Source organism: Theobroma umbraticum, unplaced genomic scaffold, assembly GCF_002168275.2.
Source record: "Theobroma umbraticum cultivar Fairchild unplaced genomic scaffold, ASM216827v3 scaffold_4.1, whole genome shotgun sequence".
Taxonomy (NCBI): domain Eukaryota; kingdom Viridiplantae; phylum Streptophyta; class Magnoliopsida; order Malvales; family Malvaceae; genus Theobroma; species Theobroma umbraticum.
In genome coordinates, this window is record NW_018397258.1 from 7,182,518 (window position 1) to 7,198,970 (window position 16,453).

At 31.8% G+C, this 16,453-nt stretch overlaps 2 protein-coding genes across 2 annotated transcripts; both read left to right on the top strand.

Annotated features, from left to right (window-relative positions):
* The first annotated feature begins 523 nt into the window (after nt 1–523).
* Nucleotides 524–2,262, top strand: LOC110414264 (DJ-1 protein homolog E). The gene is made up of 4 exons (XM_021425358.1): nt 524–787; nt 900–1,361; nt 1,583–1,945; nt 2,079–2,262. Exons 1-4 carry the CDS (start codon nt 599–601, stop codon nt 2,259–2,261), a joined length of 1,197 nt encoding a protein of 398 aa, XP_021281033.1. The 5' UTR covers nt 524–598; the 3' UTR covers nt 2,262.
* An 8,514-nt stretch (nt 2,263–10,776) lies between these two features.
* On the top strand, nt 10,777–13,740 carry LOC149527384 (uncharacterized). Its single transcript, XM_089783054.1, has 6 exons — nt 10,777–10,868; nt 11,408–11,454; nt 11,652–11,711; nt 12,690–12,820; nt 12,982–13,088; nt 13,530–13,740. The coding sequence occupies exons 1-6, from the start codon at nt 10,777–10,779 to the stop codon at nt 13,738–13,740; spliced, it is 648 nt and encodes a 215-aa protein (XP_089639180.1).
* Nucleotides 13,741–16,453: the final 2,713 nt, after the last annotated feature.

Sequence of the window (16,453 nt, forward strand, 5' to 3'; positions counted from 1 at the left end):
AGAATATTATTACTTAAATTTTTGAGGGTTTTTTCATTTCATAATTATGAAATTTTTAAAATTGTTTATGAAATAATCTTAAATTATTTCTTTCTTTCTTTTAATTTTTTTTTCATCTTGGGAGTTTTTATTTAAATTGATAATAAATAAATAAAAAATTTTCATATTATTTAATTAAATTATATTATGATATTTTTTTTATTTTTTTTACTTATTTGAGGGAAATTATAACTTTTTATATTTATAGTGATTAATGGCAACAAAAGGTCAAGGTAATGAATTCTGAAATAAAAAGGATTGAGTGTACTTTAGAATGTGTAAGGGGTTTTTTTGTCTTTTAACCCAATGTTTGTTGTTGTCCCTTTGGCGTTGCTTTTCATTCTATTCACTTTCTGACATTAATAAATTCTTTCTTATCACGGAGTTTAGCCTGTTTACCCTTATTTCATAAAAAGACAGAGCTTTCATTTAATATCATCTTCCTTCAGTTACATCCCCATCTAATTCACATGTCACACAGATTCTTAGTTCTGTTCAAGCTGACCCACTCTCAGAACATAATACACAGGTTCTATGTAAGTTTTATTTCTGTCAGGGAATGAATATGATGGGGTCTGTAGCCAAGAAATCTGCTCTGATAATCTGCGGTGACTACATGGAAGATTTTGAAGTGGTGGTTCCTTTTCAAGTGCTGCAAGCCTTTGGAGTTCGCGTTGATTGCGTCTCTCCCACCAAGCTACCTGGTGACAAATGCATCACTGCTATCCATGATTTCTTAGGATTTGAGGTAAAATATGATTCGCTGTTTAGTCCTATGATACCAGTTACTCACAAAAGAAACAAAGAACCCATTTGTTTCTACGACACTGAATGAATAATTCTTTTACTTTCTTCTCCAGCTTTACACAGAACTGCCAGGCCATTCCTTTACACTGAATTCAAACTTCGATGAGGTGGAAGCCAGATCCTATGACGCCCTGATTATTCCTGGTGGCCGGTTCATAGAGCGACTCAGTGTTGACGACAAGGTCTTGAGTATTGTTAAAAGGTTTGCTGAAGCAGGAAAGCCTATTGCGACAAGTTGTCATAGCCAACTTCTTTTGGCCGCGGCTGGACTTTTGAAAGGCAAGAAATGCACTGCATTTGCAAGTATGAAATCTGTAATTGAGCTGGCGGGCGGCGTTTGGTGGGAGCAACCAGGAATTACTTCAGTTTTTGACATTACTGCTTGTCTCAAAGATGGAAATATCTTAAGTTCAATAGGGTGGCCAGCGCATGCTGAGTATCTCAAAGTTCTGTTTAAATCCATGGGAGCCAAAATTCATACAGCTTGGTCTAATTCAGTGCTTTTCATTTGTGGGGTAAGACAGCCTTAGATTAATGCCAAAAATAAGCTCATCAAGGGTAAAACATAAAGTTCTCCAAGCAAAATTTGTGAAATTCTTTGATTAAATTATATAAAAACTACAAATATGGTGAAGTCCTCTTTCCAAGTTAATTAGAGTACCAGACCCAACTTGTTTCTTTTTACTAGGAAGATACATATAAAACTCACAAACTTGTTTTATTTGGTGTTTCCAAGGACTATGTAGAAGACTATGAAATAAACGTCCCATTCCGTGCACTGCAAGCATTAGGCTGCGAGGTTGATGCAGTTACCCCAAGCAAGAAAAGGGGAGAAACCTGTGTCACAGCTATCCACGATGACGAGGGAGCCCAAGTCTTCAGCGAGAAGCGTGGTCATAACTTCTTTATTACGGCCAATTGGGATGATATCAGTGTTCATCGCTATGACTGCATCGTACTGCCCGGTGGGAGGTCTCCGGAGTTGCTGGTAATGAACGAGAAAGTAGTCAATCTGGTGAAGGAGTTCGCTGAAAAAGACAAGGTCATTGCTGGAATTGGGCAAGGGCAATGGCTTCTAGCTGCTGCTGGTATTGTAAAGGTGATTGTTACTATTTGTTCATGCTATTGCTATGTAAATATCATTATATCTATGAACTCTGAACATCCTGAAATTGCTGTAAATCGAAACCAATGAAAGTAATTAATTATATGCGATATAATCATTTTTCCAGGGGAAGAGATGTGCGACCAACTATGGAATGAAGGTTATGGTGAAGATGGCTGGAGGGGATTTGGAAGAATCTAAAGGGTGTGTGTCGGATGGGAAGCTGTTGACTGCAGCCGGGTGGCCTGACCTTCCTGCCTTCATATCTGAACTTTCGAAACTTCTTGGTTTGTCTTTGAGTTTTGAGTGAGACAATGAGGTGGTTATTTTAAACTTTTTTTGTGTGTTTTTGCATATAAGACTAGGTTAAGTAATTTTAAAGACAAAACTTAAACTTTTTTTTTTTAAGACGCGTATGAAATATTTTAAGTAAATAAAAGATTTACAAATAAATTATCTTGAAAATAGATAAATTGCATGAGAAGAGATATAAAAGTTCCTTTTGTGCATGATTTACGGTCCGATTGCCGAGAGTTGAGACAACATCTCGAGGGTCATTCAAGCAATGTTCCCCAATACAAACAGATAGAAATGACAGAATCATCCCGCCGTTACCAGAATAGCATCATTCCTATACACAATACAATCACCAAAGGAAAAAACCAATTCCATCATTCATAGCAGACCATTTCCAACATCAAGGCCCCCATCACCCATGCCAAGGCCAATCCATTTCAGCACCAAGCAGAACAACATAGAGATCTGCGAATCCCACGCAGCCTCAACAGCACCTTCCCCCGGCTTTAGATGAACACTGTCAATAACAAACCATGCTCCATAACATAGATAGGGCTTTTGAACGGTCGAGCAAAAGAAAACAATCAAAGCCAATAAAACTTAATTAACTAATAAGATTCTTTTTAAGTCAAATTCCTTAAATTTTTTTCTATAAAAATGTTTACATAAAATCTAAAATTAAAAATTTAAATCGATAAATTAATAGATATTTTTTTTAAAGATTAATAGATCTTATTGAATAATTGACAAAATTTTATGAATTGATAATATTATTATTGATTGATTGTTTACATATTTTGATTTTATCATTAAACTTTATCTATTAATCAATTTGATTTTTGATTTTAAGTTTTAATATAATATTTTAGGAAAGTACATGATGAATTGGACGAAAGAATCTTACTTAACTAAAAGATATAATACCTAAAAAAAATTCTTAAATTATTTTAAAAATTTTAAATAAATTTTTTTATTATATTCAATCAAATTCTTGTACTTTTATATTAAGTCAAATAAGCTGTTATAATAAATGGTTCATTAATTATTATTAGACAAAATGTTACTTGTCATTCAATACCACGTGATGTTGATGTGACATACAAACATTGTACAAAAAATTTGTACAAACACCTTAAAAATCAGCACACTTACAGAACAAATCAAAGTGATCGTAACAAAAGGAAGAGATCCCAGTTGTTTAAGAGATCATGAAAGCAAACACAACCAAGGAGACCATGTGAAGACAAAAGCATAGCACCCTTTGGTGTGGATAGATCATCACCAAAAAACTGAGTTCATGAACCAAATCAGATCTATACAAAACAAGTAGCCATTTGTTGCCATTGACTCAAAGCAATGGCCACAGAAGACATAACAACATGCCCACAATGAAAATATCCCAAAAACTGTAGTGTAACAAAAATTAAGTCTACAGCTTTTACATTACCCTTGGCTCTCCGCAAAATGTTTGATAACCTCTTAAATTGTGAGTATAAACCCTACAAGCCAATCGATTTTGTGCTTATAAAATATTAAATTAATTAATCATATTTTTTGTTAAATACATTATGGATATTTTATATAATGTATAAGATATTTTTTTATCCATGAGTTTATTTATAAGGAGTTATGAAAAACTTAAGTAGATAAAGTCCTTGGAACATAATGACCTTACAAAGAAATTATAAAGTTTATAATTATGAGATTCTTATGCATTAAAGCCTTATTCTTAAATATGTTCTTAGTCATTGTATTGTCAAGAATAAAGATATTGGTAATGCTCAAAGGCTGGTATATGCTAAGTGTCACGAACTACACTTTTTTGCTTAAGTATGAAATAGTCCGCGCAACACTTGAGTGAATGTTTCCACGCAAGTTAACCAATAACTTGTTTATATCTGATCAAACATTAACAATAGTAACAAATTAGACTAAGGCAAAGCATATAGAAATCATAAGGCATAGCGAATACCATATATGCAACCACTAAGTCACAAAAAGGAAAATATTTTATTAATTTAAACATAAGTATAAAGGGACCAAGACATGCTATCGTCAGGTCATAGAGATAGCCTTAAATGATTCGCTACAAGCATACTTTTACCAGTGAGGTAGTCCAATAATCCGCGAATTACTCACCTTTATAAAGAATTTACGAGATTTTATAAATATTTTACCAATAGCCATTACAATGTTTGAAATGAAGATATTCCCTTCCTAAAAGGTCTTTTCCCTTAAAGACTCAACTAATATTTCTAAAGATGTCACCACAAGGTATTATAATATTTGAAAGGGGACATTTTCCTTACAAGTACAAAAGATCAATCTTTTAGATAACTCTACCCTATCATAATCTGATACAAGGTTGGCTCATGACACCTTCCCCAAATTAATCTTGCAATGTCCTCATTGACTAGTTGGCTTGGAATTCTTCAATCTTCTACTGAAAGGCGCAAAGATCGACTTTCTTCTCTCGAGTGATCTCATCTAGCTCCATACTTTCCCATCTCACCAGATATTCTTGTGTTGATTATCAGTTGATTATCGTCGTCCTCTCTACTAGAATCTCCTTCACTGGGCATTGTGATGGTGGTTTAATGTTGATGGTGGCTTTTGTGGCTCGACTCTTACTTACATCTATTGGATCTGCATGGAATGACTTCAGGTTGCTAAAGTTAAACATAAGGTGTACTTTCATCCACTTGGGTGGATCAATCTTGTAGGAAGTCTTCCTCAACTTGGCTATAATCAGTAGTGGACCTTCATACTTCTGTACTAGTCTTTGATCTTTCTTTCTTAAAAATCGAAGTTGTTCGAGTGCCAACTTCACCAACACAGGTCTCCCACCATAAAATGTTGCTCCTTTTGACCTCTATCTACCTACTTCTTCATATGACTAAAGGCTTTCTTTAAATAGGGTCTAATGATTTTAGTGTTTTTGTTTCCACTCCTTAACAAAATTGAACGCTGGGAGACTCTTGCCACTATACGATTCCACTAAGGTATAGGAAAGTCTAGGTTGTTGTCCAGTGACGACCTCAAAAGAGGTTCTACTGGTGGTTGAGCTTTTATGTGAACTGCAACATAGTTAAGCCACATCCAGTAGGTTGAGCCAATTCTTCTAGTTCGTTTATAGAAAGTGTCGCAGGTATTCTTCTAACAACCCATTTAAGTGTTCTATCTGATCATCTGTTTATGGGTGATAACTAAAAGATATGTTTAGTTTTGACCCCAATAGCTTGAAAAGCTCTTTCTAGAAAAAGCTTGCAAACCTTGAATCTCTATCACTTATAATGCTCTTCGGTCAATATGAAAGCTGCAAGACTAATATAAAAAAAAAGAATCTCAATTAAGGCCAATATGAAAACTGCAAGACTAATATGTATAAGTTAAAAAGCATACAGCGAGCCATGAATTCTTTCTATCTGAGATATATGATGAAAGGATTAAATTACACCAAGATATTATACATTGAAAGGTTAATCATACCATATTGACTTTTTTGACATTTTTCTAGTCATGATGTATTGTTAGATGTCACTCATGATTTATAAATATAAATATAAATTTCTAGTTGAATTAATTTATATTTATTACTAACATGTTGGGTACCTAATGAGTCACACATATAAGGTGAATTATGAAAATTAATTTGAGTTCAATTAGATGTAATGAAATTGATTTTATAAGGGCTTAATCTAATTAGGTATTGGGCTAAATCAAATATGATTTGATGGAATATTAAATAAAGACCCAATTAACCCAAGACATTTTCTAATCCTTATTGGATACAAAGTAGTTCAATTCACTTTATAAAAGAATCCTTTAGCCTCCTCTTAAAAGTATAGAAGAGTCTTGTTTTATTTTCTCATGTGTTAAGATAAGGTCACATCCAACAAGAAAGAAACATAGGGAGCTTAAAGTTGAGAGTTTGCTAACATAAGCTTTGGCTTAGGGATTCACATACACTTAATGAAGAGATTTTAGCAAATCACTCTGTGGATCACCATGAAAGGAAGGATAATTGTGCTGCTATAGTTTGATAAGTCTTTATTGGTGTGCAAAAGTCAAAAATAAAAAGCCAAGAAAGACTCTAACAAAGAAAGCAGATATCAAACTTTCAAGTATGTCGAAATCTTTCTCTTATAATTTTTCTAAATTAGTTTCAATTAAAGTGATTCATGGCTTCGGAGATTAAAATTTAAATAATATTCTGTTGCATATAATCACCTTAGTATGATTTGAATCCCCTTCATAAACAGTGGTTGAGAGTAAACTTTCAAAGAAAAACCTACACAACAAACAACTTGTATAGCCCCCAGAATAAGCAAAGAAGTAGAAAAAAACTAGCAAAAAAAAATCCATATAGTCTGTCACACAAAGTCTCCCAAAGTTCAATTTACTCTGATTTGTTGTCAAGGGTCAGTGCCAAACAAGTTCCTCTGCCCTTTAAACTCTTGTTTTAGCCAGATTATCAGCTACTTCGTTGCCTGTTCCTAGAATTTTTCTAATTTCCCATTTTTTAACTTTGCCTTTATACCATTTTTTCTGCATAATGGTGGCTCGAAGTTTCCATGGTGCTTCCCTAAAATTGTTAACCCATTTCACAACATTTGTCAAGTCGCTTTCCAACACTAGTTCATGTGTTGAAGCCCATTTGTATACTACAAAAATTTGAATAGTTTTCCGTATCACTAATTGCTCAACTATGTTAGCATCTTTCACACCTACAGATAATAGAAAATAAAAAGTGTCCTATCGTTTCAAGGTCTTTTTTACATAAAAAATAGCAAGCTACATCTATATTGAGCAAACCCCTTCTTATTAGTATTTCTTTTATAGCCACTTCTCAACAAGTTGCTAACAGAACACCTCCACCTTATACGGAGTAAGGCCCTTCCATATTTGTTTCCAATAATTAGCCATAGCATTCGAAGCTAACAAGACACTTCTACAAAAGGATTTGGAGCTATAAATCCCGTTAAGAGTTCCCTTCCATATGACCATGTCTTCAAAATCTTTCCCTAGGGCTTGCTCACCAATTATTTCCAATCGAAAATGGGTCTCCTAAGGTCCATCCTCCAATGCCATTCGTCATCATTCCATTCACCAAACTCTTCAATGACCCCATCTTTTTAAGTAAATAAGGCAAACACTCTTGAAAGTTTATATCTTGGCACAACCCCTTCAATCTAATGATTGTTCCAAAATTAATATGCTTTTTGCTCCCTAACAACACTCTCAACCTTTCTTTTAAAGTGCTAGCTTAACCATTTGAAGTGATGAGTGATTTGATGATATTTTTCCACACCTCGGAAGTCATCCTAGTGCTTGCTACCACTTGAATCAAACTCTTATTGCCATCACCTAACTTTTTTACTAGTATGTTCCTTTACAAGCTATCATTCTAGTCATCGAATCTTCAAATCCATTTATTTATCATAGCTCTATTTTTGAGATTAAGATCAACCAACCCCAAGCCACCAAAATCTCTACAGAGGCAAACGGATGACCAATCTACATATTAAATTCTTCTTGTTTCGATGGCATTTTCCATAAAAATCACCACTATATTCTATAAAGAGTCTCTTTCACCACTTGTGGCATTTGGAAAATCCACATATAATAGGTGGATTGATATATGAAAACTGACCTCAAAATTGCAACTCTTCCTCCCACGGAAAGAGTCCTAGATTTCACTGTAGCTAGCGGAGCTTCAGATTTCTCTATAATTAGGTCCCACATTTTGTATGAGTTGGTCACATCCCTTAATAGAAACTTAAGGTAAATTGTTGGGAGGATACCTACTCTACATAAAATTCTCCTTGCCTATTCTTGTATTCTACCTTCTTTCATGTCAATGCCGTAAAGGTAACTTTTATGGAGATTACATGATCATGTGAAATTTTTCAAACCTTAAGTTAGCATCATATGAATATAAATGATAAGTAATATTTTAATTAATAGCAATTAATCAATTATTATTGATTTAAAATAAGAATATATAGTTTTGATTGAATACAATAAAAGTGAAAAACTTATTTGAATTTTTTTAAATAATTCAAGAACTTTTTTAAATATTATATTTCACTAAATTATGCTCATATTTAAAACAACAACAATAAAAATGTGCATAGTAATAGTAGTAAGGCATAATATATAAAAAAGCTCCTAAACTGTTTAGAAAAATTTAAATCAATGTTATACTTTAATTAGTTCTTATACTTGTATTTTGAGCTAAATAAGTCTTTATATTTTTATTTTAAATCAAATAAACCCTTATACCTAATTATTAACTTTAAAAAATGTCATTTTTCATTTTATGATGTGTGATGTTGATATGACATACTAACATATTATAAGTGATGATGATGTGGCAAGTTGATATATAATAATTAATGATGACCTAATATACTAATTTAGCATGATAATATGATTATGTGATATTTTTTACTTTTCACATTAACACTATGTCAGTGTCATGTAGATATAAAATAACAAGTAGTATTTTAACTAATGACAATTAGTTAATCATTAGTTCTAAGAGCTCATTTGACTTAAAATAAAAACACAAAAACTTGATTAAACGTAATAAAAGAAAAAAAACTTATTCAAATTTTCTTATATAATTTAAGAGCTTATTTGAGCATTATGCCTAATAATAACAACAACAACAATAATAAATAGTAAAGATACATTTGGTTAGTAGAATAGAATAGAGGAGAAATAGCATCTTTATTTTGTAGGAATAGAATAAGGGAGAAATAATTATTTTATAGTTTAGTTCATAGGAATAGAATAGAATAAAAATTATTAATTATTAATATGATTTATTCCGATGATTGGTTGACAGAAATAGTTTTAGGAATCATTAAGAAATAAGTGGTAAATGATAAAAATACCCTTTGTTAAAATTAAAGAATTTATTTTGTTAAAAGATAAAATCATTCTAAGTAATAACATAAAAATATGTTTTACTATAATTAAATAATATTTTCATCAAAATACAAACATTTTTTATTATAATTTGATAATATTTTCTATTAGAAAGTAATTAAACCTTTTATTATAATTAAATAATGTTTAATATTAAAAGATAAAATATATTCTTGATTAAATTTAAATAATACTAAATAATATTCTTTATTATATTTATTATTTCAAATAATAATATTAAATTATATTCTTCATAATATTTATTATAGTTAAATAATAGTAATTTATTAAATAATGTTTAAATATTTCTTTTTTCTTTTTTTTTTGTTGAAAATGAAGTAAAACATTTTGTGTTTTTTGTGCATTTCACCACCACCACCCAATTTAGGACCTCTGGAGCAATACCTTGGGAGCATTACCTTTACCTTGTGTCTTTTGTGTTTTGGTTATTAGTTCTGCTTTCTTTGCCTTCTTCTCATCATTATCTTTCTTGATCTTCTCCTTGATTTCACGAAATGCAGCTTCTTGGGTAACATCTCACACTTGATTGAAAATGGATGGCGGAGCAACAAATGAGAGAGAGTGGATGGCAGTGGAGCGCAACGGCAGTGACCGGAAGCTACAAAAAACGGAGTTGCGTTAGAGAGAGAAGGAGTGAGGAAGAGAGAAAAAATAATAGGCTTAGTATTATTTTATAAAGTAGCTTTTTAAATTGTAAAAATGTATTTTTGTCTAATCAAATTTTTTTCTTATTCTCAACAACTCGGAATAGTTATTATCAAAGGGGTAATAGTAATGGCTATTAAAGCCCCAAACCATTTTATTGAACCAAATGTAACTTTTATCTCAAAAATAAGAATATGGGATTAATGAGTATTCCATTCCCTCAACCAAGCCCGCCCTAAAGAGAATGGAAATCAATTCATATTAATGCCCATATGAGGAGAATTAAATGCTGGAGTTATATTTATGTTTTGAACCCTCCTGAGCTAAAACCAATTCATACCACTGCCAAGCCAATTAATCTCAACTTGTCAGACATAGTCAGAAAATTTAATTAAGAATCAGACAAGCAATAGTTGGCAAAAAATCGTCTAAAATAGAATAATTGGAAATAAATTCCATGTTCCTTGTAAAGCTTCAGCAAGAATCCAATTCTTGTGACTAACAACGTACGGTGTTTTTGGAAACACAGCGGTCCTTATCCGACTACATTAAACTCAATTGAAAAATTTTATCATGAGGGAATTTTCCTTAAAGAAATTTCAACTAATTTGAAATTATATTGAAGTGTACAACGAGATGCCGTAATCTCTTTGTTGTTGGCCCCCTCAAATGCCTTAACTATGTACTCTAATAACTAAACACACACACACATATATATGCAAAGCTATGAGCATATATGTGAAGAAAAATTACCCTGAAATTAATTTAGAACACAATTACTGTCATAAACCCTAGTGATGAAGAGTTATATCCCAACATATGGTTTCCTTTGGAAGGATATAGCCAGCAAAAGATTAATTAATTTATACGGATAATCATACAAAAGGAGAGATAATGTTGAAATGTTTTAGTAAAATAAGGTAGAAATGACAAAAATTGATAAAGCAGCCCAGGGGCGACGCTCAAATTCGATACTCAAGGGGCTGCAATGCAAGCATATTGAGCGGGAGGGAGGATGGTAAGGTGGCGTTTTGAAACGTCACCAACACCAATTCATGTTCCTTGACCTTTTGTCCTGCGTTTGCATTTCTGGGAATTGATTGCATTTCCTTCTTTGGAGCAAAAACTTAACAAAAAATGAGTCATGACTCATGACCACACATTTTACCATTAGTTCATTGATGGCATACTCGCTGTGCATACATGACAACTCACCCTGACTCGGTGGGGCTCCCATTTCCTTAATATTGCCCTCAAAATCCACCTATCATTTTTGGAAGTATAGTTGTAAATTGGATACGTTTGCCCACTCTTGTAACGAATCTCAAGTGCAGGTGTCGCTTGAAGCCAAACGCCCTCTATTCAGCCAATTGTTATATATATGGTGTCATTTTGTCACACTAAAAACCACTCTCACAAGTATCAGCATTCTGGCAAGTCTCATCTTTTACCAAACCTTCTTTTAGTTACACTCCCCCTTTTCCTTCATTCTTTGCCATGCATATATATGTATGTATTATATGACAACTTCCTAATCGTTTGATCTTTCTGTTGCAGGGATTTGTTAAGGGTTCAGCGATTTGAATCTGAAGATGAGGACTATCGTGCATATCAATAGCAGCCATGAAGGTGAGATCTTGAGGCCACAATTGCTCTGCACGATTTAGTCCACTGTTTGATTGGTTTTTGGTTGTAAATGTTTACGTTCTTTTTTCATTTTTACGTACCATACTTTCGTCTGGTTGATTTACTTCTTCGTCGTTATATATTCATATGAGACTGTTGATTCATATACTAGCAGTCTTGATCATATGCTTTCATAATATATATATATATATATATATATGTGTGTGTGTGTGTAAATCAATCAGTTTTTTCCTTCTTTTTTTTTAACCAAAATCAATCCAAGTCATTCTATATCTTTTCGTCAGTCTTGTCTGAAATTTGTGAAAGATGATTGCTGATCGCTGATCTGCTCTCTATCTGCTCTTCACATATATGTGTGTGTATATATATATATACACACACACATCAAGATTATATTTTGATTTTCCCCTAAACTATGTTGTTTGACAAATCTCTATGTCAATTTTTATTGTCTTGATCTATCACATATGCATCTTAACAGTTTATTGATCAATAGTTATTTACGCGCCAATTAACGATCATTTAAATTTTTATGTGATTAGTAGTTCAGTGACAGTTTATTTGATTAACGGTTATTTACGCGCCACTTAACGGTCAATTAAATTTTTATTTCATTAAAGATTAAGTGACGCGTGAACACACGGGCGCGTGAATATCACAATAATAATAAATCTATTATAACTGCAATACATCAATAACAAGATATCATTGATAATGATTGAATTATTTAAATAACGTCAGATCTATGATTTTTTTGCTTGTATAGGTATCATCTTAATCAATAAATTACAATCAGTTATTCCTTTTGAATTCTCAAATCGTACTATATATATATATATATTTATCAAATATAATTAGCAGTTGACAACATATGCCCTAGTTTAATTATTAACCTTCAGTGAATTTCTAGTGTAATTTAATATCAATTTGCATTCATTTTCCTTCATAGATGAAGCTGAATATTTTCTGGAGCCGACCATTTTCCCAAATCAAGTTCAGGACACCATCCCCAAGGATACTGCAAACTCTGAGTCAGGAGGTGCCGTGCAACCCACCCCAGTGACCGGAGATAACAAAGATGAAAAACAGCAGCCTGACCCCGGTGTATGGTTTACTAATTTTACTGTACTTATCACTGCTTAACATGATGCTTTGTTAAAATGAAGCCCATGATAACCACTACTTAACTATTTAATTATAAATGAACAGATGGTCATGAGAGCTAGGAAATGGCTTGGAGTCCTGGTTTACAAAGAATTTGATGATGGCTCCAAATTTATGGGCGAGGTTGTGGATTACTCTGAGGAAACTGAATTGTACAAGGTCATGAGTTCTTCATTATTGCAATAGCTTTAGCTTTCCAAATCAATGCCTGCTAGGATTTTGTGTGAAATGGGATCTCTTCATATATCTAGTAAAACACGACATTTTTTCTTGGTTATAACACCCATTGTTATTGCAACTCAACATCTTTGTTTTTGCAGATTGAATATGAGAATGCTGTCTCTGAGGACCTGGATTATGAAGCATTACTGCCAATTGTAGCCCCTCCACCGGTAGTTTGCCGATATCTGGAAAGCATTGGTCCTAGGTAAATCACTAAATTAAGGTGGCTAAGCAACATCACTGCATTTAAATCCTTGTGATTAATGCGGAAATGGTATTTTTAACTATATTTTAATGCTTGATGACATGTTTCCATTTGGCGTTTCTTCTGTCTCATGTAACTCGCACATTATACTATATATTTGATTAACTGATTTATTAATTAACACCATCAAATTAACAATGTCAAATTAAACCATGAACTCTAAACTATTAATATTTCATGTACTATTTGTATGGTTACATACTGAAGGTTTTGATCAAAACTTATGTGTGAACTAATAATCTGATTTTCTAATTGCATATTTGCCTTCTAAAAATGTCCATGCATTTTGGTTACTAGCTCTTGGATTGAAACTTTTGACGTGTGCATGATCTCTGCAATGTTCAAGCCTTGAACTGATTAGAATTTGAAATGTTGGCTCAGTGAAAATGAAAAGAGAAAGAAGAAAAGGCATCTGTCGGACACAACAGTACCAATTCATCCCAGAAGGCCTGCCGCCCCAGTCGAGCCCGAGCCCGAGCCCGAACCCGAACCCAAAAAGAGGAAGGCCAAAAAACCAGCGGGTTCAGCCAGTACCTATGTGCCCCTGGCGTATAGGGAGACCAAGAAGGATGCCTATTACTACTATTATTAGTAGCTACAATGTGGTTAGTTTCACAATGCTTGCTTGGAGTCATTGCTGAGGATGATCGATCTTGGCTACGGGTTTAATGCTTATTCTTTCTGTGTGTAGGTTGAACCAAAGAGCTCTTGGGATGCTGCTCAAGGGATTCTTATTCAATCGCAACTTTGCAATCAAGAGCTGGTCATATTCTCCTATGTGTGTTTTCGTTTCAGTTTGTCACATCGTCTAGACGATGTTTTGCTGTTTCAGTTTCTCGTTTCTCTTCGGATTGCTTTGCTGTTTCAAGTTGTTTTAATTTCATGTCTATGTTGTTAGCATTGAGATTGCAAGGAGATGACCTTGTGCTTGGATTAATATTTGAGACATTATTATTATGGATTTAAGTTTGAGATATTATTATTATGGGTTTGATTTCTCAAGGTTATGTCTTTTAGTGTTCATTTGGTTTATATTTAGTTTATTTACTGCTTAAAAGTAGAAGTTGGAGCAAAAAAGATTTCATAAAAAAACTTTAAAAAAATAATTTTTTTAAAAATAAAATCTAAAAAAAAAGAGCTTAAAAAAAGTTCTAATTAAAAGCTTTTTCTTCTTTTTTTTAAAATAAATATGCTAACTTATTAGTAAAGTTAATTTTTCCCAAAAACATTCTCTCTCTTAAAAAATATTCTTCCCTCTTTCCTCATCGATCTTCCTATCCTCTCTTTCTTTCTACAAATCATCATTCTAAGATTTTTTTTTTATTCTTACAAAAATTAAGAAAAAAAAATTCAAAATTTAAAATTGCATTCAGATGTTATTTCTTCTTTTTCTTTCGATTTTGTTTTTAATTTTATTTTCTATCTTTTTTTTTACTTTGAAAATTCTCTTTATTAGTTGATATTTACATCAATAGCTAAACATGATTTTCTTGAATTATTACTACCACCCTAGACTTCTCTTCTTCTTTTATGGGTTATCCTCCATTGTTAGGCTTAGGAGTTTTAGTAGTTGACTCACTGTTTTCTTTCATCTCTCATTTTTTTTTATTTGATTCAATTTTGCTCTTGATTTTATTTATTTATTATTATTCAATAAAAAATTATTTATGAATTATGTGTTACTTATAAATTATTTGTTGAACTCTTTTTTATAATTTATTATTAATTATAAACTTTATATTATATAAAATCCTTTGTATATTTTCAAAATTTTATTTCAAATAGATAAAAAATAAATTTAATTTTTTTTATTTTGAAAAAAGAAATTCGTGATTAATAAGAAGTTATTTATTAAATACCTTTTATGGTAATTTTAACTAAAATTAGAATTTATATAAATTGTTTTACCAAACAACTTATCTATAAAAAAGAACTTACAAAATGTAAATATACCAAATAATTTTAATTTAATTTTAAAAACTTTTATTTTTCATAAGTACTTTATAATAGCTTTTAAATTAAAAAAACCCAAGCCAAACATGCTCTTAGTAGTTAGTTGATACTTAACTTTCTAATGATAACAATGTCATTACAAAAAAAATAAATAAATAAAAGAGAATATTTACTACAAAGATATTCTTTTTATAATATATATAAGCAAACAATCATTAATTAAATTATCTCTCACTCGATTACGTAACAAATTCTTCATTATTTTCATTGTTAAAAAAGTTCTTATGAACATTTGTAGTTACAACATGATCAAGATTGATTTTACTGGAAAAAAAAAAACTAGTGGATAAACAAACAGTTTCTTCTTTGTCTGCACTAGGTCTTTGACAAGATAACCAACCTCGCAAGTCAAGGATATAAGATCACTACTAACCATTGCTGTAAACTCAAGAGGATAAACCTAGGTGCAAATCTTAGACATTTGTAACTTTACATTATCTATTGATACAAGCTTGGCAATTCGAGCATGTTTGGCTTAGTTTTTTTTCAGCGTAAAAGCTATTATGAAACTTTATGAAAAATAATAGCTTTTAGAATTAAATTGAAGTTGTTTGGTAAATTTTTTTTTTTAAGTTATAATTTTAGTTAAAATTATCGTAAAGAGTATTTTTTTTTAGAGAGTTATATTGTAATTATTTTTAACAGATGAGGATATTTTTGAAATAAAAATAAAAAAATTTTGTATTTAAAAAAAAAGAAAAAAAAAGTTTCTCATAGGAGCTTTTCTTAAAGCTCTTTTTTTAAAAATTTTATTCTTCAATAAAAAACTATTTTTTTTAAAAGTTTTTCAAAATTTATGTTTGACCTGACTTTTGTTTTTAAGAGATAGATAAACTGAAAAAAAAAAAACAGATCAAACAAGTTAAAAAGGTTAAGGTAAGTTCAAATTCAAATTTATGTTTTATTGTTTACACTAAGAGAATTCTAGACTTTTACTAATTGGGTTTAGTACATTGACCTTTGACTTTGTCACAGCCAAACGAGCTCCTTAAACACTGAAGAACATGACATTGCCAAGAACACAATTGGTTTAAGTAGCCTGAACAAAGGTAACCTGGGGATCTATGGAGAAAGAGTTGATATTGGACCAGGAGGTATTGCTTAGGCTTTGTGCTCTGAGTAAGAGCGTAATCAAATTGAGTTGAATCGAAACAATGCATGATCTAGGGCTTGAGCTCCACTCCAAACTCATAGCTCGAGCTTTATCGAGGATTATTTTTCTGGCTCGTACTCGACTCGAGGAGGATACCGAGCTACTCGAGCGAGCTCAACTAGGCTCATCAACTTAGCGA